The 22037-nt window shown below is 42.4% G+C and overlaps 1 protein-coding gene across 3 annotated transcripts in view; it reads right to left on the bottom strand.

Moving 5' to 3' along the window:
* The window catches only part of RPTOR (regulatory associated protein of MTOR complex 1), a 147573-nt gene that overhangs the window by 91812 nt on the left and 33724 nt on the right, over positions 1-22037 (bottom strand). For all 3 annotated transcript variants that reach the window (XM_069872897.1, XM_069872899.1, XM_069872900.1), the window contains exons 4-7: positions 17409-17567; positions 12262-12408; positions 6832-7007; positions 282-341 (exon numbers count right to left, since the gene is read on the bottom strand). In XM_069872897.1, the coding sequence (XP_069728998.1) occupies positions 282-341; positions 6832-7007; positions 12262-12408; positions 17409-17567 (542 nt within the window). The remainder of the gene's footprint in view (positions 1-281; positions 342-6831; positions 7008-12261; positions 12409-17408; positions 17568-22037) is intronic.

Raw genomic sequence — 22037 nt, 5'->3', positions numbered from 1 at the left:
CGGGCGGAGAGAGCCACGGGACTCTCAACACCTCGAGCCCAGGAGAGCCGCAGCGCAGCTGTAATTCCCCGCTGTGGCACCACTCCACGAGCAACTGCTCACTTTCATGGGCACTGCTTATTTCAGCAACACAAAGTAAAGGAAGAAATGACAAATACCGTAGGTGCAGACTCTGCGAGATGCTTTCCAAAGAAAGTTCCTCACAGACAAACAAGAGAAGTGCTAGAAATAATGAGGAAAATAAGATCAACAGAAAAAAAAAATCATAAAATCTGGCTTACTTCTCTATTAAATCCAGCGTGACTCCTGGCACCAGCCTGACACTCTTCTGCATACAGAACCTGCGGAGAAGAAAATAAAACACACTAATTGAATATTTAATGACAAGGTGCTGTGGGAAGAATATGGAAGGAGGTTTCTTTATTACAGTGTTTCAGTTTCTAAAATGGTGCTTGGGTAGAAAACTTTGCCACAGCATAATCAGAATCAAGCGAGGCCCTCAATGTTTGTCACACTCATGATTATGCGGCGATTTCCATCGGCGGGTGTCAAAACTGGGGTATTGTAACTGTCACAGTGACAAGTTTTCCAACACATAGCGGGGAGAAAAGGGCTCACAGTCACCCAGCACGGTCTCTCGGGAAGAGTAAGACGACGCGAGAGCTGAGGAGGTTTCTGCTTCTAGAATAGTGATTAGCATTGGCTGGGTTTCCCTGAAAAGATTTGGCACCGCAGGCAGGAAAGTGAGAAAGGGAGGGAACAAGAGGGATGCGTCAAGTTCAAACACCTCAGTTATTTCATTGAAAATAAAAGTGCTGACTCCATTTCCTCTGCACTACAAATACCACTATGCCAGGAACACCAGCTCTGGAAAATGCAGGGAGCCTGCTAGCACCACCAGTCACTGTGCTAGAAAATCCCGGGAGCAGCTAAACCCAAGTGAGTGTGGGAAGACAACACGACTGCAGCCCAGTTTCTGAGTACCTCACTCCCTCCTCCAAAACTCTCGGGGATATGCTTTGTACCCAGAGAGCATGAGTGGGAAACAATAGATCTGAAAAGAAAAAAGCAGCAAATTCAACTTGAGAAATTACTCACTCAGTGATATCACTACTTTCCCAGCCCATTCTCCCAGTATTTCAGAAATCCACTCTGTTGCTTAATGAAGAATTGACCCCCAGTGCAATACAAGTTGATATTTAACCCCTACATTTCATTTTGCAGAGGAACAGAAAGCACCACAGGCAGTGCAGACCAAGAGGGCTCAGCTGGACAGGAAAACTCTCTCCTGCATCCAGCAGCAGCTGGAGATGCCACAGGAGTCCTCCTTTCACCAGAGCCACGACAGCCACATCCAAAAGGCTCTTCCAGGAGTAAAAGAGAAAGCAATTACTTGTTTAAAGACAAGATGTGCAGAGCCTGCTTCTGAATTCTTGAGGACCCTCCACTTTTCTTGTAACATCCCCTGCCTGCAGGACATCCATCACTACCAAGAACAGGGATAGGCTCTGAAGAGCTCTGTGGTCCCTAGGCTGCAGTTCCGAAGTGTGCGAATCATCCATCATAAAAAGAAAAGTCACAAAGGTACCTGCGAACACTGCGGTGGGATCCTGATGTATTCTGCTAAAATAGAAAAACCTGGCAACTACAGAACCATGCACGGAAACACCCTTCTCAAACAAAAACTGCAGGCAGGATTCAGCACGGCAGAATTAGGTTATTGGAATCAGGCTGGAGTCTCCCTACAGACTGAGGATGCCAGAAGACTTTCTAACTCCTCTGCTCAATGCTTCTACATGACAACGTATCTGAAAGATGACCATAACAATACCAGTGCAGCTTTGTATTGTTACACATTTGCATTCTATAAAGAAAGAGTTCCACCGCACACCATGTCACCCGGTATGTTGTATTTATTTCAGAAGCCTCTCATCTGAGCCGCGATGTGACCTAACCTCCCCCATTCAGCAATATCTCACAGGCTCAGAGTTTAACAGGATAGCACTGCACATTGTTGCAAGATGCAAGGTATGAAAAGGATGAGCATCCTAACCCTGCTCAGCACAGCCAGTCCCTACCACGCTGGGTGGCAAGCGTCCGAGAAGTGACGAGCAGGCTCTTGCCTGGCAGCAGAGCCCCTTTGCCACAGGGCAAACAAATACATTAGCCTCCTTTTTGCATGGATTTGTTCTAAGCACAAAGCTTTTGATTACAGCTTGTTGGATTAGAAGCAGGAAGCTCGCCCAACCCGTGCAGACATTCCGGACACACAACAGGAGAAGTGCCACTGTGCCAAGGCTTTCCTACAGCTGCTACTGCAGCAGGACAGACACACTTTTGAGGGAGCACACAAACAGGTATTTTCACATCTAAATGCATTACACAGCTGTCATTTAGCACTTCCTTAGGGAGCTGCTGTATTACACCACGGCCAGCATGTAAATAAACTCAGATTTCATTGAATCATGGAATGATTTGGACTGGAGGGGACCTCAAAACCCATCCAGTTCCATCTCCTCCTATGAGCAGGGACACCTTGCACTGGATCAGGTTGCTCAAAGCCCCATCCAACCTGGCCTTGAACACCTCCAGGGATGGGGTAGCCACCACTTCTCTGGGCAACCTGGGCTAGTCCCTCACCACCCTCGCAGGAAAACATTTCTTCCTAATAAAAAATTTCTTCATCTAAACCTCTCCTCTTTCAGCTTAAAGCAATTCCCCCTTGTCCTGTCTTTGTACTCTCTAACCAAGAGCCTTTCCCGGAGCCCCTTTCAGAACTGGAAGCTGCTCCAAGTTCTCCCCAGAGCCTTCTCTGCTCCAGGCTGAACATTCCCAACTCTCTCAGCCTGTCAGTTGATGGTTGGTGTCATCATTGCAAACATCAGGTGAACTACGTTTGAGCTGCATGTAAACGTATCAATAAATGCCAGGCAATAAGGAAGAAAACCAGAAACATGCATAATGTCGCTCACCTGGGTTCTGCTCACACATCACAAGAATATTCTGAAACTCAATTTAGTTTCTCTAATTAAATCTAGGACAGAGGATTGGGTCAGTTAACCCCACCACATTTTCAAGCAGAAATGCAAAATAAATACATTAAGAAAAAACCCTCACATTTATTTTAATTTACCCAACAGAAAATCAGCCGCCACCGGTCAAGCTTGCTACATTTGGCTTCTGATGTACAAACCACATCTCTGAAATTCCTGAGTCTGAGCAACTTTCTGTTTCTTTTTGGTTTGGGGGTTTTCAACCACTTTTCAGGAACCCTATTATCGTTTTCTGAGTGAGACTTCAGGATTCAAACCCACAGGGTCCTTTAGCCAGTTCAGACAAGGACAGCCTTCTCCCTGCTGTGTAAAATTGAAAATGTAATTGCAGCGTGTTTATGTCTTCAGGGACAGATAACATCAGCACATGACGCACTGCTGATCACAACTTCCAATACAGTTGCTTTTTGCATTAGACAGCACGAGACACAGATCTGCGTAAAACAGTGCCCCAAACATACTCTAATTTCTGGCTGTTTCTGCAATAGCTGCGCCTGCTTCCCTCTTAGCGCCTATCAGTCAAGATTAACAATCCATACAGCTTATCTCTAAGCCTGCCTCGTACATGGTTATATGTAGTTACAACATATATTTGGAATACGTCAGCTCACAACAGTCACTACACACGAAGATAATCACTATTGAGTTAGCTGGAATTCATGGGTTGGATTCCTAGAATGGTCAGACTGTGGTTAAGGGTTCTGTGCATGGCATTTGGAAGGGCACGACTTATCCGCGCTTCTCGTACCAGCACCAATTTTCCTTTCCCTAAAATCAGACTGAAGTGAATGCAGCTGCAAGACCATTCGATAAGTGATTGCATCCATCAGATGCTTACTTAAAATACAGAGCACAAACTGGGATCTATAGAAATTTACTCATCAAACTTTTATTCATCCATAAATTCTGTATATGAAACCTCATTAGCCTGTCAGTCAAGAATTGCAAAATGTTATATTTCAAAAGCAATTCTGCAGGGTTCTGGATCAGCTTTAATAACAGAGCAAGACTGAAGTAAAAGAGAAGTTTTAATGACAAAGGTTTATAACTCTGTTTTTGGTTAACTGCCTGCTTTAGGACAGGCGTACGGTTTGCATCAAACAGCTGGAATGCAGGCAGAGGGTCTGGCTTTGCATGGATCCTGTTTAGCAACAGTGAATGACAACACTCCACAAGAAAGTACTTAATCTTTACAGGACTTGCACGGATAAAAACACAACCATAATAATGCCAATCAATAGAGAAGATAAAAGGAGCATAATCTTCATCAGAGAAGGTTTGTTGGGTGTCACTAGGTTGGATGTAGCAGGGAATGCTTCACTATCCAGGAGTTCACATGGCATCTACCAGCTTCAGCCGCCAAGAACAGCTGAGATTTCAAAGTTAAACCCTTACCCCAAGCTGCATTTTTACGTCCCTGCTTTCCCTGTCAAACAAAACCCAGACCCAACTCTGAGAATATCTCTTCTTTGTGGCAGGGGCAGCTCTGCTCAAGACCCTGCCCCGATCACACCCTCAGCCACACTCCCATGGAGATGAAGCAACAAAATTCCTAGGCAGATCACAGCACCCAAAAAACTTCTCTTGGTGTATAAGAACTGTCCATCGAACATTGTTTATATGTTTGGAGGAGGCTTCCTGCAAAAATAAACCAAACCCCCACAATTCTCAAAGAGATTTGGCATTTTCACTTTGAATGTGGCACGAACAGTGAAATAAGGTTCTGATAATCGCAAGGGAAGGAGAACGCTGAGTCCCAATGCCAACAGCTTTTCCTTCACGTTCAGTTTGCTATAAACCAATTAATCTCCAACTGGCATCAAAGCCCCTGCTATGGATTCTCACAAAGATTTTTATGAGTTAGTAAAAACAACAAGAATTAAGCTCTCCCTAGAACTTGAACTCAACCCTCCATTTGCTGAATACTGTGTCGCCTTTTGTTTTATTTATTGGCTTTGGACTCCACTCAACAAGGAATATTTTAAAAAGCATCACTGGTATTTACTGAGTTGCACTCATTGTCATCTGCTGCCAGCCTTGAGCTACCAGGCAGAACATTCAGTTATATTTCAGTCTTTCTCCAGAGAATAACCCAGTAGAAATCTGAACTCCTTCACATTTGGATAGCAATGATCCAATAGCAACCCTATTTTCCTGGTTATAAAACATCCCTAAAGGAATTTTGCCGCATACACTAACTTCCTTTAGCTTTTAGAAGACAAGGATTTGTGCAGGCAGCTTAAGAATCTTCACCCAGCAGGCAGAGCTCCAAGGCTACCACCACGTCAGCACCAGGAGGGGCAAGGTGGCAAAGCTCCACGTCACCAACGAACAACAACAGGAAGTTAACCTCCTCTTTCCTTTCACCTGCTCCAGAAGGGAAGTACAACTCTCAGGATTAGATGAGATTAAAGGTCTCTGGCTAATCAGCAGGCTCAATCCTGCTGCACATCTGCAAGTGCTCACTAGTGAGGTTTGACGAGCAGTCAGTGTAGCAACCAGACCAGTACCTTAGAAGATAACATAACCTCTTGCTTCGAAAACTGAAGGAAAAAGTAAGATGAAAAGGATTTTAAAGCTAAGAGAAGAGCATATGCCTGCCTAACCCATTTAGAGGGTTGCATTCCTTGGCTCATTTCCCACTATGTCAGACTGCTGGTCCATGACACCTGGCTCAGAAAAAATATTTTCTCATTAGCTCTCTCAAAACCTTCCCTGGAAAAATATTCCTAATGTTCCTGAAGCTCTTTGCCCTGCTTCTCAAAGTTATCCCAGACTTCTGGCTGTGTCTACAAGCCGGGACTCTCTTCTGTGAGGAATTATGCTGTGAGCTCAGAAAATCAAAAACAGAACAAAAAATTTAACAGGTCTTGTGCTGTCCCTCACGTGAACAAGAGGCATCAGCAAAAGGCAGTACGTATCTCAACCAGAATCTGGTCAAATTAACACGCTCAGTTTGTTGCTTCTGTACATCAGAGAGTGTAGGAACTGTACATTATGAGTGTCTCCAAATCAGCCAGCCACTCTTGAAGCTGCGGTGACTCAACTACTTGCCATCCTCTGCAACATCTATTAGGCTTCCACTAGTTTTAACCAAGTCTAGTACTTAAATGACCTGAAGCCTTTCATTCTGAAGCACACAGAACTTTGAGAGAGTTGAGTGAAAAATGCTGATAGGAATGAATCGGCAGAGCCACGTACTCCCTGGCTGCACACGCTGGATTCCCCACGCCATGTCCTCAGCCAGCACCACAACTGCTTGTGGTCCAATCTGTTGTTGGGTAAAAACATTGCTCTTCGAAAGCTCCTTCAGTCGGCAGCAGTCTTTTATAACTTTCTGCCTAATTACCTTGGTATGGCATTCCATAACATCACTTTGGTTTATCGCTCAATTTCTTGCACTACAGCATTATTTAATGCTACTGTATTATTTACAGCAACTGCAATATTTGGAATATGATTTGTACAAAGAACAATTTACAAAAAGTTGTATGGCGCTATGTACTATTTCTGCTCTCTGAAGAAGCAGATATTTAATTCCCAGAACAGTAAATCCCTTAATCTGAGCAAACCCAGATATTGAGCTGAAATCTAAAACATAATAAGTAGACAATAACAATATTTTCACCTTTCTAGTTCTGATTAATAAAGTGCTGTCCCAAATGCACAGTTCAAATCCTGTAATTCAATATCACAGAGAAACGTTGGGTTAGATGAAGTATTTGGATTAACAAATCTATCATTTCCACAGACAAGCTACACAAATTAAGATACTCACCATCTCAGAGCAATTTTGATCGGCGTAGTAAGGCATGATGTGAAAAGGTCAGCTGGCAGATCAGGGATCATGGGCAGCAACTCGTTGGCTTCACAGGCTGCCAGCTGAATGCAGTTCTTCATCGAGGGCGGCAAAGGCATTTGAGCAAGAGGATGGTTTGGGTTAATCGCAGCCACCTGCAGAGATCAAGGCAACTCCCTCAGGTGATTAATTCAGTCAAGTGGGTTTCTATACCATTTTGAAGATAAACAATAAAGAGCTGTAAAAGTTCAATGGATCTTTGGATTGAGAGAAATTTAAGACTACGGTAGCACCAGCCATGGCTTTAACTCACACATAGCTGACAGTTTTTAACTGTGTTTACCGTAACAATACCACACACCAAAACCAGGAACTTGCAACAGACTGAACTGTGATCAACACTTCCAAGTCTTCAGTTCACATCTGCCAGCTTGGAAATGAGTGCTGTAGAAGCAAGTTCAGTTAATTATTCTTTCTCCTACATTTAAGCAAAACTCATCCTTCCTGTGCCTCATAACCATTCACCACAGATGGCAGAATAGCTTCAAATGGAAAAATGCAACTCATTTGGCTGTATGAGGCAGCATCTCCTGCTGTGGAGCATACAGATGACTCTTTCTGGTAAGCCAGTAGAAAGCTGAACTCCCTGTGTTATCTCCCATAAATCTTTCTATTTCACTAGAGCAAAAAGGTCAAGTTGGAAAAAGGAACAGAGAAACAAAACAAAAAAAACTGTATGGGGGTAGAGAGGCCGTCTTCCAAAACAAAGAGGAAAAGAAACATACACTGCCTTCTGCAATGCAAATATTGACATATCAGCAGATACAAGTTTTACTCAATGCTCTAGTAAAAGGGCTTGAGGTCCTCACACATACTCCCATGGATTGAAAGACGGGGTAATTTCTGCTCATTACACTGAAAAGTAATTCTGATCTAAGGTCTTTGCATCTCATGCTCCAGAATTGCTCTAACAAAATATCATTTTCCAAGACTCGATTAGTTTATATTTAGTGGGGCACAATCACCTGTTTAAAATGCTCCGAATCAAGAGACACATTAGTGTGGATTTCGTGCCAGCCATGGACTGACGGAGTGCGTTGGTCTGGTGGCATTTGTGCATTTGCAGAGAGGAACCAGCTTTGCCTAAACACTCTTCAACTCTTTCACTCCACATGCTATAGATAAATTTTCAAACAGCAAGAAAGAATGGGAAAAGGAGCAGACACACACAAAGTCTTTTTTTAAAAACCAGGGTCAAGTCTTCTGGGGTAGAGATGAGTTTCTAAACTTCTGACCTGCACTATGGCAATTGATTAACCCATCCAGATATCAGGATCTACTGCAGAAATACCATGTACACCAAGACACCCATTTGTCAAACCCACAGTTATTCTAACTACAATTTTGATTTTCCTGTGTAAGGTTCATAAGCAAAAGCTGCTCACTATTAGGGTACTTATTGTGTTACTTCTTGTTATTTCAGGGTAACTGCCAATCCACAGCCTTCCAGACAAAAGAATAGTGGCAATATTAAGTTATCAATTATACTCTAATAGATCATATTTTATCATTCCTGCAAGATGGTGGTAATTAATTTGATCTGAAAACAATTTACAGCTGCCCAAGCTGAGGAGCACTCAGGTTTGATACTTGTAAGAGCTGTGTCTATCAAGAGGAAGAGCTAACGGATTTGCTAGCATTACCGATTGTCAATAACAGAGAGGGAAACAATAGCTGTATTTCAAACCCTTGCAAATAAAAACACTTATGTACCTACGTAATTAGACTGCGAAACAAGCACTTGCTAAAGAAATGAGCTTCTCTGAATTAACAGACGTGTTCCAGGTGAACTTGGTAGGAACTCTGCCCCAGGACAGAAACCAGGAGGAGTTATTTCCAGCGCTGTCCAGACCCACCAGCTCCACAAGGTTCCTGCTGTGAGAACCCTCCTCCCCCGTGGAAGATATTAATGTGGTGACAGCAGAGATGTTCCTCTCTCCCAGCAGATGGTCGATTAGAAAAACTCGCCCCCCAGACACGGCGCTAATGCCAGACAACATTCTGCTATGCTGTCGCTAAGCTAATTTTTGGAGAATTAACGTTGAAGGTGGAAAAATCAAAATTGTGAGATCGTCAGCTTCAATCAGGCCTCGTTAGTCACTGCTGGGGGGAAACGCATGGGCACTCCCACCCCAACACCAAGTTCCTACCCAAAGAACAAAACAAGTTACCATAACATGCAGCTGAAGGTATGCTGCTGAAAAGTTCAGATATAAAGCTGAATATCAAAAGGTGAGATGTGTTCTCAGCTGCACAACATATAGGAGACACATATCAGCCTCCACTTCTGCACGTGTCGAGTGCAGCCTTGACACAGCAGACCATGCTGTGTGAGACTAGTATGAGTCAGAGGAAACACAGTGTCACAATTACACAGAAAGTTAATCAGAAAAAATCAGCCTCCTGTTTTATCACTGTTAGCACAGCACAGTTACAGTACCCGCTTAATTCTCCACAATTACAGTGTATTTATACACTCTCACAGAACTGTCAGAGCTCATGAGCTGGTTAAAAGAGCATCCAGTGCCACTACTGCACTGCTCTGTGCGTTTTGAGCAGAGCTCAGAGCCCCACGGCAGGCACAGCGAGGTGGTTTCTCACCGTTTCACCCGCACTCTCTTACAGCAGTGCGCAGCCAAGAATCATAGAATCACCAGGTTGGAAGAGACCCACTGGATCATCAAGTCCAACCACTCCCATCAATCACTAAGCCATGTCCCTCAGCACCTCGTCCACCATCTCTTAAACACCTCCAGGGAAGGTGACTCAACCACCTACCTGGGCAGCCTCTGCCAGTCCCCAGTGACCCTTTCCCTGAAAATTTTTTTCCTAATGTTCAGCCTGAACCTCCCCTGGTGGGGCTTGAGGCCATTCCCTCTCGTCCTGTTCCCTGTCACTTGGCAGAAGAGCCCAGCTCCCTCCTCTCCACAACCTCCTTTCAGGTAGTTGGAGAGAGCAATGAGGTCTCCCTTCAGCCTCCTCTTCTCCAGGCTAAACACCCCCAGCTCTCTCAGCCGCTCCTCACAAGGCCTGTTCTCCAGCCCCCTCACCAGCTTTGTTGCTCTTCTCTGGACTCACTCCAGAGCCTCAACATCCTTCTTGTGGTGAGGAGCCCAGAACTGAACACAGGATTTGAGGAGCGGTCTCACCAGTGCCGAGTCCAGAGGGAGAAGAACCTCCCTGGACCTGCCAGGCACCCTCGGCATCCTCAGCGCCACCACGATTCCACCAGCCTTGCTGCTGTCCTGCTTAGGGATGCCAGGCAGGATGATAGTCAAGAAAGCAACAGCAGGAATTCCAGTTTCTGATAACTGGGGTCAGTTTCCAGGTCTGAAAAACGTCTTTTGGAATAGAAAAAAAAATAGCCACCTATTACAAATATCAGGACAAAACCAAAATAGAGGCAGGACTGAATGGAAAAAATAAACTTTTAAACCAATTTATCACATCTAATACTATGCTACATCTTATCCACATGTTGTGCTGCTAAATGGATGCTTGTTATCTGCAAAATACAGACTTTTGTTTAGCCAGATACCAAACCAAATCCCTAACTGCCCATCCAGTTGGAAATTAAAACCATTCGCAGGTATTTCCCTGAAACAGTCAGGGAAATGCCAGTTCTTGTATCAATGACATTTAACCTGACAGTTTGAAATGCTGTGACATGTTAAGGATGGTGGCAACTGGTAGGCTTTATTACCTTAATTGCTGCCCTGTGATTACACAACACAAAGCTATAATCAAATGCCAAAATTATCACCACATCTGTCCGTTCCCAATCCCACCAAAACCCAGTTGCTGCTGAACTGGCTTCAGCACCTTCAGAGGAAGAGCTTCTACCTTCAACCTCCTCTCCCTTAGAGACACTGTCTTACCAAAGGGAAAAACTCTTTTCAATTGCAACCTGTCCCCAGCATATGATATGAAGAATCATCTTTCTGGTGAGCAAAGTCTTCTGCTGCAACCAATAGAATTCTCTACATCCACACAGCTCTTCACTCACATGCATGACCCACACTTTATTTACTAACAAAAGGCCAAAAAAAAAAAGGTTTTTCTAGTGAAGTGTATTTTCTATTCAAGTGCATTTTCCATTCTTTTCTATTTTGGAGGCAGCTCTCTATTGAAGACCATGTACCACGCAGTGCTACAGCATTATCTTTTCTCAGGTATCTTGGAGAAGCATTAACTGATCTTCTATCACTCCCAAGTTATCCTTTCTTTTTGTGCTTCCTCTCTTTGGAGACTGAAGAAGATTTAGATTTTACATTAACAAGGAGTTTCAGTCCTTATGAACAATAAAACCCCAATAAATAAGGGCGTTGCAAACATAACTATAAATGCATTGTAATTAATTTTTATGTTTCTGGTGGAACGATGCCTAACCTGATGGCCTCTGTCCAGTGCTCTGTGCTATCAAAAAAAAAAAAAAAGGATACCCAAAAAATATTAAACAGCTAAGGCTTCTCTCAGCCTCCTCTGTGTCAGATTAAGAGAATACCAAGTTCCTCTAATCTCCTTTCAGTAAAATGGGCTAACAATTATCTTGACCACTTTAGCAGCCCCTCTCAAGCAATAGTTCCAGCTTGACTTCACTTTCCATGAATTTGAACAATTCAATAATTTAGTTTTCAAAATGAATTCGCATCCATGCTTTGCAGGACACTGTAAGCGCTCTTCTGCCTTCTATTAATAACAAGCCATTATATCAGTAAGTCTTTAGTGGCAAATGGAATCATAGAATCATTAAGGTTGAAAAAGATCTCTAAGATCATCAAGTCCAACACCAGCCCTTCCACACTGCATTTTGGATTTAATTCAACAAATTTATTTACTTTGATAAATATAGTATTTATTTATTAGTAATTACACCTGCAGCTAAAGACAGCGTCTCATTAGAAACTCATTCAACTTCAGCAGTCTGTGAAACTGGAACCACTGGCAACAATCCCTCTGTGCACCAGGTTTATTTTACTTTGTTTCACATTCAGCTCAACAGCATGAAACTTTAACTGTGTGCAAACACACACCCAGAGACTCGACTTTTGCAACTAAAATAAATATGTCTAGTTCACCTCAGCATTCATCTCTGCAAAAAAGACCATTAGGGTACAAATTGATTCTATTAATATTATCATTCAATTAGCACTCGTATTAAAAATTATTCCAAATTTAATAGGATAGCAAACTCAACGAGAAAGATTGGAGTGGCAAAATTATTTGCAAATTAATTTGCCTTCCAATGTAGTTTTAACACATTTTTCAGCTGTAAATAGCAAAACAAGCTTAAACTCAACCCTGCAGCACAAACACCAAGGAAACCATTGCAGAAGACTGTGATCTCACCTCCAACTCCTGCTCCCTCTGTAGTGCAAACTGTTTGAATGACTTGACGATAAGGCCAGCGTTAGAGCAATCATAGACGAAAATGGAAGGGCTGCCCATCCAGGTTTGCAGGTCGTATATGGAGAGAGGAATATACTGGGTATAGTTCTGTAAGGAGAAAAAACTAGAACACTTAGAGTTAAAGACAGAGAAGCACCAGAACTTTCCTTGGTGAGATAGTTTATTACACAAACTAAAATTCCAATTCTGAAATCCCAAACCTAGATGGAACACCAAGCGCGTTAATCAATACAAATACCAATCAATATGTACTAATAATGAGGACTATGAACCCAACTCCAACACAAATGACAAACAGGTTTTACCATAGTATTGTTTGAAATGCTAAACTCTAAAGTTCTAAAACTCCACGAGTGCTCTGATCCGCGCTGATGACTCCGACCAGCATTTCATAGTCCAATTTTATCTCAACTTTCTGATAAGTTCCCTTCACTGATAAGGGACATAAACAAGCTGCCTTTAATTTAACATTAAACATCTTAAACTGAACTCCATCAATAAATCAAAATTGCTAATTAAGACTACGTAAGCTCATCAGCAGGTTCTCCACATTACTTTAACGAGACGTTCCATAATTTTATTACAGCCTTTAACTTCTGTGCAACTTTGAGAACAATCCAATAAAGTTAAACCCAGCAAAGCCTGCCATCAGCAAGGTAAGGTACCAACAATTCTGTTTCTGCAAATTAGAAGGATTTAGTTCCCTGTTTTCCACCTTAAACTCCAAAAATGCAAGAGATTCTTAAAACACAAGGAGGATCAAACTTCAGATGTTTAAAATCAGCTGAAGTGCCATACCCTGAACTCAGTGGCAGAGCTGAAAGCATAAACCAAAGCAGATTTCTGCCATTTAAGCCTGCAAAGTCATTATCAAACACCCAGTGGCTGCCGCATAATCCCTCCCCTCTGCAGCCAGAGGGCAACCTGCTCATGTCCCTCCAGCACTGAACTCAGCCTAAAGCCCACAGCAAAAGCTGTGATGTTCCTATTAACATCAGCAGAATGATGGATGGGATCATAACTCCCATTTAAATTCAAGAGACTTAAAATAGCTGTAATAAAACCAGTAAACTTTTACAGAAATCAAATTCTCAAGGACACATATCAATGTATATAAAGACAAGAGTGATCATAAACCATATGTTAGATAAGGTGGGAAACAGAAAGTCATTTCAAAATCCAGTTTTGCCCATATATAAAAGTTTTGGTTGTTTCATTAAAATTAATAGGAAAAAATGTTTATAAAAGCCAAAGTTTTATGGAGTTAGGAGCTTGGCAGATTGTTTCAGGAGAGAATGATAGACAAACACTTGGCACAGACCTTTTCTAAGAACATCGCTCAGTTCAAGCTCATTCCAAGCATAGTAAGTTACATATAAAAACCTGCTGCAGCATGTATAAACAATGAGATGTTATGGGCATGCATTGTTTCAATGTTATATTTATAATGCATATTGCTACAGTTAAGAACGGATTATAGCTCTGATTGATATTGTGGTATTTCAAACAGAAGAATTTTATGTTCCAACTTTACCGTGGGGGTCGCGTATAACTTATCAAGTTTGCTAATGATATGTAAATGAGATATTTTGAAGAAAAAAGGAGTGTTAAATAATGGTTTTCTAGCACGACTGCTCAGGGTGATCTTTTGATGCTTGCTCATCTCGCCTCTGCCATGCTGGGGCTGTGAGGACGAAAGAACTCATCCGCATGTTTGGTTCTCAGTATCGACGTCGGGGTTTAGCAGGGAAGTTTCTGCTCTGTTAACATGACTGCCAACATCCCTCTGTGACTGCGTAAAGGAACGGCACAACAAACAGCAACACCAGAAACTGATTTTGAACAGATTTCATAACCAACTGCTTCACAAACAACCCACAAATATTTTTAAAGAGCCACTCTTCAGATTTTGCAGAGAAGTTCTCCAGAACAAAAACTTCTAAAGTCGGGGGTTTGGGGTTTTTACCTTTTTGAAGGTTGGAAATTAAACTCAAGGAAAACTTGTCTGCAGGAGAGAAGGCGAGTTCGGATTTTTAAAGACCAAGTTAGTGAACCTACTAGCTTTTCAAGTGCCAAATCATGCCATATTCCTTCCTCTTCCCTCTCCAGCAATGTTCAAGTGCTGTCAAGTGAACCAAGTAACAGAGATGTGGAGCCGAAGTCGACCAGGCTACATGATACTTCCTGAAGGTTTTATCTTTGTTAATGTACCTATCAGACTACAACATGCCTAATCTCTCCTGCATACACTCCTGCCACACTTCGTACAGTGCATGGAGATCAACTGCACACTCAGGGGTCTCCCTCTAACAGGGAGAAGGTGCTATGGCTCTGGAAGGGCTACAACCTCACCATGAGGGGAAACAGCAGAGCCAGAGCAGGGCTATCCATTCCAGAACATGTCAGTCCATTGCCAGACCCTGTATCAACTAATTCAAACTGCTACATAAGCAGACAGGCTCGCAGAAGAGTAGATAACAAAACACAGAAGAGAAGCATTCTTACACTACCATTTTAAAACATCAGTTCAGACAGAGCACCAGCTGTGCAAGAGCAGAGGTCTGCATTAATTTTAAAATACCAACTCTTGAGAAATTAAAGGGAAGATATTAATGAAGATCTAACACTTAGCAACCTTTCTCTAGCATCATTACAAAGTGCTCCTGTCCCCCTACATCTATTTGCTGCCGGATACCCTGCTGGCACATGCTGAGATTTAAACGTGATGCTGGAAATAAGTGAAAAAGAGAAAAATTGAGCAGGTATGAAGGCCCTCTAAGTTTCCAGGTTCTGTGGTGGTAGCTACCAACCACACCACAAAGCTGCTTTCATTTCTCTGTCACAGTAACCAAAAAAAAAGAGGCATTGGATCTGTTTGCCCATGCATCCCAGAAAGCTCTGGCAGCCGTAAGGTACAAGGCTGCTAACCCATACTGCTCTGCCAGTTTGAGCTGCATTCAGGCTGAGCTGCAGGAGCACAGGGATAGCAGCGCCAGCTGCTCAAACGCAGTGGGAGAAGCCCTGCTGTCACATCATCAGTCCCACCACGGCTGCGCACCAAATTTATGGGAGAAAAAAGAAGAAAAAATAGCATCTACAGACTGAGAAGAAAAGCACATCAATGTATTTGGGCAGATTCTTGAAATCCATTGTTGTCCCCTGTCCTTAAATCAAAGCAGATGTTGCATCTCCCGTCTGCCCCACTGCTCTCCTGCAGCACCCACACCAAACCCCTGCTGCCAGCCTGACCAGTCTCACTGGGACCAGTGATCCTGGGAATGCAAGAAAGATGCACAGCCTGGCCCACGGGAAGTCAGGAAATATCCAAAACACTGTATGTGCTTTGGCAAACATCGGTTAGCCTGTACCTGCCGCTCCCTAACAAAGCTTGTTCCACTCCTTTTGGCCCCTCACAAGGTCCCTTCCAGCTCTGCCTTCAGGCTCCGAGAACTGAGACTGCAAGTGCACGCACGAGCACCTTAAATCTCATTTGTAAATGTCAGCACAGTCAAATTTCAGTACCTCTCCTATTTCAACTCAAGAGGGCTATAATTCTGAGCCTCATTAGGCCCTCTGCTTAGATCAGAGACTGAATTCCTTAGGACTGATTTCTAAACACTGATGATCTCCCCCAGCCCTGCCAGCATTTCCTTAAATTTAAGCCTTTGCTTAAAACAAAAGTTCCATTTCTGATTCTTTCTTTCCCCTAAAAAAGGCAGCATTTGGTAACATCCTGCAAAAATTACTAGGTTTCAACTTGCCTCATCAAGCCCTATGACAATAAGATCTGTTTTTCTCTGTAAGAGAAATCAGAGACCTCAGCTCCTCCTCCTCACCAGTGGCGCCCACACTGCATCACCCCAGCTGATGCTACTGGCAAATACCCAGCTAAGTAAGCTCTTAATAAGGCATTTGGCACAACACACAACTTCATTGAGCAGTAATTTCCTCTTCTTCCACGCGTAACATTCTGCCCAGCTTTCTTTCTGGCTTATTTATTACCCACTGGCTGTTAAGTAAGAAGAAGGTCACTCCTATTTGTTCTTAAACATCAAATTCTGTTTCAAAATGAATTAGTATTCAGACCAATTGTTTATTGCTCTGCATACTAATCAAGCCTCCAATATAGATGCACCAGAATAAAGTGATGCCCTCTTGCACTTTCTCCCCTTCTTTTCTACCCTGCTCTTTCAAATTACCAGTGAATGCTCATTCAATTATAAAAATAATATGTGTGAAATATGAGAAAAGAAGCTCAATAAGCCCCCGAAGTAAAATAGGAGCATATCTATAATAATGAATGCAGTCCTGTGTCGGCTGAATGTACTTTTCAGCTATAAGCAATATCTCTCTATTTCCAAAGGTTCCATTCTAAATCAGTTACCCTTAGTAGACACCAAATAGTTTAACTGAAGGGAAAGCAAAGCGCGCTTAGCTCACACTTAGTATCACTCAAAGGGTGTTGCATGTGATCTGCATAGCTATACAAATTATAGCTACAAACCATGGCTAAGCAGGCGTAACAAAAGTCTTTCAAAAAGTAAGAGATAGTGATTCTATGCTATTGAGAGACTCTTTAGTACACATTGCGCTGGAAGCAGAGCTAGCCACATGGTTTATTGACCTCATGTGATATCTCTAGGTAGTTTAAACAAGGGATGTTCAGAGTTAGCAGGCATTTTAAGTATAAACTTCATGGTAAAAACTTAAAAATCAGTCAGTATTGTAAGGCAGCAAAGCCTTAGTTGCCTCACTGTTTACACCAGATGTGGCAGAGCCAGGGTGCTAACTCTGAGATGCAGATGAAGCAAGTAGAAGGAGCTGGCTTTTCAGTGGTTGGCAAATACGCTTTAGTGCAGTTGTGAGAAGACCCTCCCACCCCACTGGGAGAAGCAGGACATCCTGTTTGGTGTCATAGATCTTCAAGAACACGAATAAAGCAAACAGCTTTCAGCATGGAACCAAACAAACACCTGCGAATGCATTTTAAACCATGAAAATTCAATCATTCTCCATCAGAACACGTCAAGGATTTACACAGCGGTGACAAAGACTCATCTCTTCGACACCATTTTGCAAAGACGCACCTTATTGAAGACCCAGATCTCCCCATTTACTGTTGGCCTGGGGACACCGTGTCCATTGTAGTGGAAAAGTACCCGCTCTTCCTTGGCGTTGCGACGTAGAGATGTGCACAGTTTCTTAACTTCATCCACCGTAGGATCAAGACTCTGCTTGTACCTGGCCTAGTAACATAAAATGTAAGATAATCATTTTAAGTGTAAAAGCAAATGTATTTAATATGCAGGCACCTGGTTAAGATAGGAGCGTGTATATAAATTGGTGAAGTTGGAAAATAAAAACACAAAACATTTACTATAGAGTTGAATAAACAAAATATGCGTGCTCCTGGTGTGTGGGACTGAACATACGACAACAACACAGGTTTGAGTTTATTGCATCTCTGAACTCCGATCTGTTTCACTCAGGGATTATTGACATGTAAAATACCTTTGGAAGGTCAAATGTGTTTTCAGCATTGGCCCGTCTCAAAAATAACCCTGCACAACTCTCTTAATCCTCAAGTTCATACCCCGTACATCTCCAGCTGAACAAAATTTTCTCTTAAATACAGAAGACTTTGTAAATCTGATATTTGTAAATGTTGAATCTCACTCTGAGATGTTCCTTTCCTCCCATCTGGAAAAAGGACACAGCTTGTGCTTCATGCCTTAAAAAGGAACAAAACAGGGTAGAGGAGAGGTTCAGACAGCTGTCCGTCATGGAATAAGAACAGCAGCAGGCTCATCCTCTTCTTAAGCCTGGACTAGTCAGTTCCCCTTTTATTAATAAGACAGAAATAATAGAAGCCTGCCCATCGTAGGGGGGCTGGAACTGGATGATCTTTAAGGTCCGTTCCAACCCAAACCATTCTATGATTCGATGAACTTAACACTAACATCCTTCTAAATTAACTTATTAACGAGTAGCATTTAAGATCAGGCTTCAGGTTACTCCAGACTGTGGAGTGGACCCTCCCTCAGGAAGGGTTGTGAAATATAATAATCTAAAATAATGCTTATGCTTTAAGACAATACCATTCTTAAGATAAAACTGCACAAAAGTCCCAGGAATGACATTCACACAGCTGCGTAGAAAGAGGGGAAAAGTGATCAACAGCCCTTGGCAACCAATCCTTGCTTTTGGAAAAATTCGATATTCAATCTCATCACACAACTTCAGCTGTGGACACTACGTTACCCTTCCCAGCTCGACAGCTCTGCAAGCAAGTAAATCAGAGCACACTGCTATGTGTGGGGGAAAAAACCTGTTAAAAAACCCCAGTACTTCAAAAACATTTTTACTCTGCTAAGTTCAAGATGCCTATGTAGTAGCTAGTTTGTCAGACTCAAAAGTGCATTTTTTTGAAGCGAGGCCAAATAATAACAAAAAGTCTTTCAACTGTCCTTTGAAAGATAAAAGCCTGCTTCTTCCTCTCTTCTTGAGACCTGCAGAGAGAGACTGAGAATCCAGAATCGCAATGGCTTAAAAAAACTGAAGCTGATGTGTTGAAATAAAGAACCAAGTTTACGAGCAGGACAATCATATACATACATCTATAAACACCCGCTACTGAAATCCTGTTTATAAACCTAATCAAGGCATCAGAAGTTTGGGCTTTTTAGGTTTTCTTCTATGACAGGAAAAGCTAAGAGAATCTTAAAGTATCATAGTGAAAGAGAATAAAGTACTTCAATATAAAAATGTTTTGCTTATCTGTGAAGCTTGAAAAACAGATATCCCGCTGCTCAATTAATATTCAGCATCTCAAGCCAACAGGCAAGATGGGTACAATGAAAGGCATCATTTACATGATTAAAACAAGGAAGAAAAGCAAGCAAAAGGAGAAGAAACATTAAGACAGAACCAGTGATTTGACACACTCATCCTTTCTGGGAACTCCCATACTAAGTAAGGATAAGAGGCTATATTAATCTCCACACGGATCCCCTCCATACCTTTTTCTCTCTCCTTTCAGAGTTGTTATGAAGGCGCTGATTTGCAAAAATGTGCACCTTAAATCACGTTCTGCCTGCTGGCATCTTTACAAGACGCTATAACCAGAGTGGCTGATAATTTTTCAGCTCCTTTTTTTCAAAGGAGAACATGCTCATTGGAACACTCCTCACGTCTTCTTAGCATAAATATTAAACACAGCTCACAATTAATGGAGGTGAATTCATACTCTAAAACTACAGCCTGTAGATCTAAAGATCCAAACTGTAAACATATCATTTGCGCATTGAGAAACGCAAGGCTGAGAAGAACGAAAAGGAGGAGGGAGCCGGTAAATAAGCAGGCAGTCTCAGTCCTATCTATCAGCTCAAGGCTTTCAGGTGTGAGATTATTACACATCATTCATGCACACACGCAAAAACACATATGTGAGGTACAAACCAGGCCAGGTGGGGTCTGCTTCCTTCCTATTTTTATTTATCTAAAATATATCTTTAAGACTTTTCTCATTGGTATGAAAACCCAGGAGAATAAGTCCAATAACTACCAGAAACAGCCAGGGCTTGATTGTCTGACTGGGGTGCGGGGCGTTAGCAGTGGGGAGAAAGGAGGAGTTCCCTGGTTTATGTGATGCTCCGTGGGACACTGCTATTTTTAATGACTGTTAAAAACAATTAAGGTCTCTTCCCAGAACAGAACTACAGAACCTGAAGGTCTTTGAGAAGAAGATAGCGAAACAGCATAAAGACCTCACTAAGCCCTGTGCTGCCTCTGCTATCCAGTGCCAGGCAGCATGTTATCGAGGATCAGCTCTACAGTGTTCCAGCACATCTAACTCAGCTGATGAGTCCATGAGTTGTGGTCCAGGAGGGTTCACCGATTCAACAATTTTACCTGGCCCTTCACAGCATGAAGGAGCATTTTTTAAATGCAGATTTAGTTCCCATATGCAAATTCTGCATTATAGCACCACTGTCCTTTTGATGAATCGTTTCCTTTTTTCAACCTTCCATTATTATCCATTTGTCTTCCCTGATGCTGTTGCACTGTGTTACTCCCCTTCCACTTCCAAACAGTAGTTAGTGCAAAAGGCAACAGAGATCTTAACCTAAACCCTCAAAAGGTCTGTTGGTCTTAATCTCAATGACTTCCACTGAAATCACAGACACACAACAAAGCTTTATGTTCTGTTTTCCCTTTGTTTTGATGACCTATTGACCAGTCCAGACCGTTCTGTTCCTGCATCTGAAGACCATGCTGGCTGTCCCTGCCTTCTATTATGTGTTGATGGCAGATATTTTCTGGTGCTTGGCAAGGAATCTTTGCTTCCTGACGCAATTATCAGCCAAGCCACTCCAGACTTCGATTCCTCTGCAGATGATGCTCAGTTGTATCGGTTGCTCCCAGCTGATGTTGCAATCGTAGCATTAAAGTTGTCAAAAACCCCGACCAGAGCGCTGTGATGGACAAGCATGAAATTGCTGATGGTGATGTCAGCTGCCCTCCTGGTGTGAATTTGATTTTCTGATCACCTCAGTGTCGCAGCAGAGCTCTTGTCAAAAGCAATAACTTTGTGGCAGCCTGATGCAACCTATCCTCATTATTCTACTCACGTGGGCAAAATTAAAAAGTTTTCCTTGTTTATATAACATTGCCACACTTTTATGCAACACTCACCGGTTTATTCAACCTTTTCCCTCTATGCTCATTTTAAAATACAGCCATTATGTTAATTTTTAAGTAGTTTCAGTTTTCAGTATGCCACAAACTTCAAGAATGACAAACATTGTATTGACAAAGTTGCAGGACATAAGAGGATTTTCAATAAAAGTGAGTTCTGGTACTCAGAAAAAGAAAACAGTTTGGGGCAAGTGCATCAGGTGGAGGTTTTGGCTGTGGATATTAGCATTAACCATGCCTAAAACTGAAATTCTAAGTGAGATGGTTTTGCTGTAAAGCAGTTACGCTGATCACCTACTGACACACTTTCCCAGAATTACTTTCCAAATATTTGCCAAATTTCCTATCACAGTAAAATCAAAGCCTTTAAGAGAGAAAACAGGGATTCTCTGAAGATGTAATCTATAATACTGTATATTTCCTTACCCAAGACAAGAGCAACACGTTGGTAATCTCTGGTTTGGAAACTGTCATTAGGATCTACAGCAGCTCTGTGTTGTTTTCATCAGGAAGAATGAGAGAGGTCCAAAGGAGCCACTAGCGCAGGGCTGACATCCCCAGTATAAGGAGCAAAGCTGACAGTGGGCAAAGAACACAGTATTCAAGCTGAGCAGCCCCTCAACTCCACAACTAGGCTGCTAACGGGGCGGCACTGTCCACTCCAGGGCTCAACCGCAAGGCACAAAGACAGCAGCTATAAAGCACAAGCATCGTCCCACTTGTTTCATGAGGGATTAATTTTTTTCAAAGGATAAATAAACCACCCACGTGTTTCGCGATAAGCAGGTGACAGCAGTAATCTCTCCAAGAGGAGTCTGTGTGGAGGGGAAGAACCAAGCCATTGTGTTCATTGACTGCTATCTCACTGGGAAACATTCATATAGATCAGCTGCGTAAAGTAATTCCCCCAGTTCAGTGGATTTTGTTCTTAAAATAATGGCTTTACTTTGGAAATGTCACCTAATGACAGTTTTTTTTTTTCCTTTTCGTTTGAATGGGGCCAAAACATAAACAATAAG

This window comes from Phaenicophaeus curvirostris, chromosome 19 (genome assembly GCF_032191515.1).
Source record: "Phaenicophaeus curvirostris isolate KB17595 chromosome 19, BPBGC_Pcur_1.0, whole genome shotgun sequence".
NCBI classification, from domain to species: domain Eukaryota; kingdom Metazoa; phylum Chordata; class Aves; order Cuculiformes; family Cuculidae; genus Phaenicophaeus; species Phaenicophaeus curvirostris.
The sequence above is the reverse complement of the archived record's forward strand: the minus strand, read 5'-3'. Positions and strand labels throughout refer to the sequence as shown.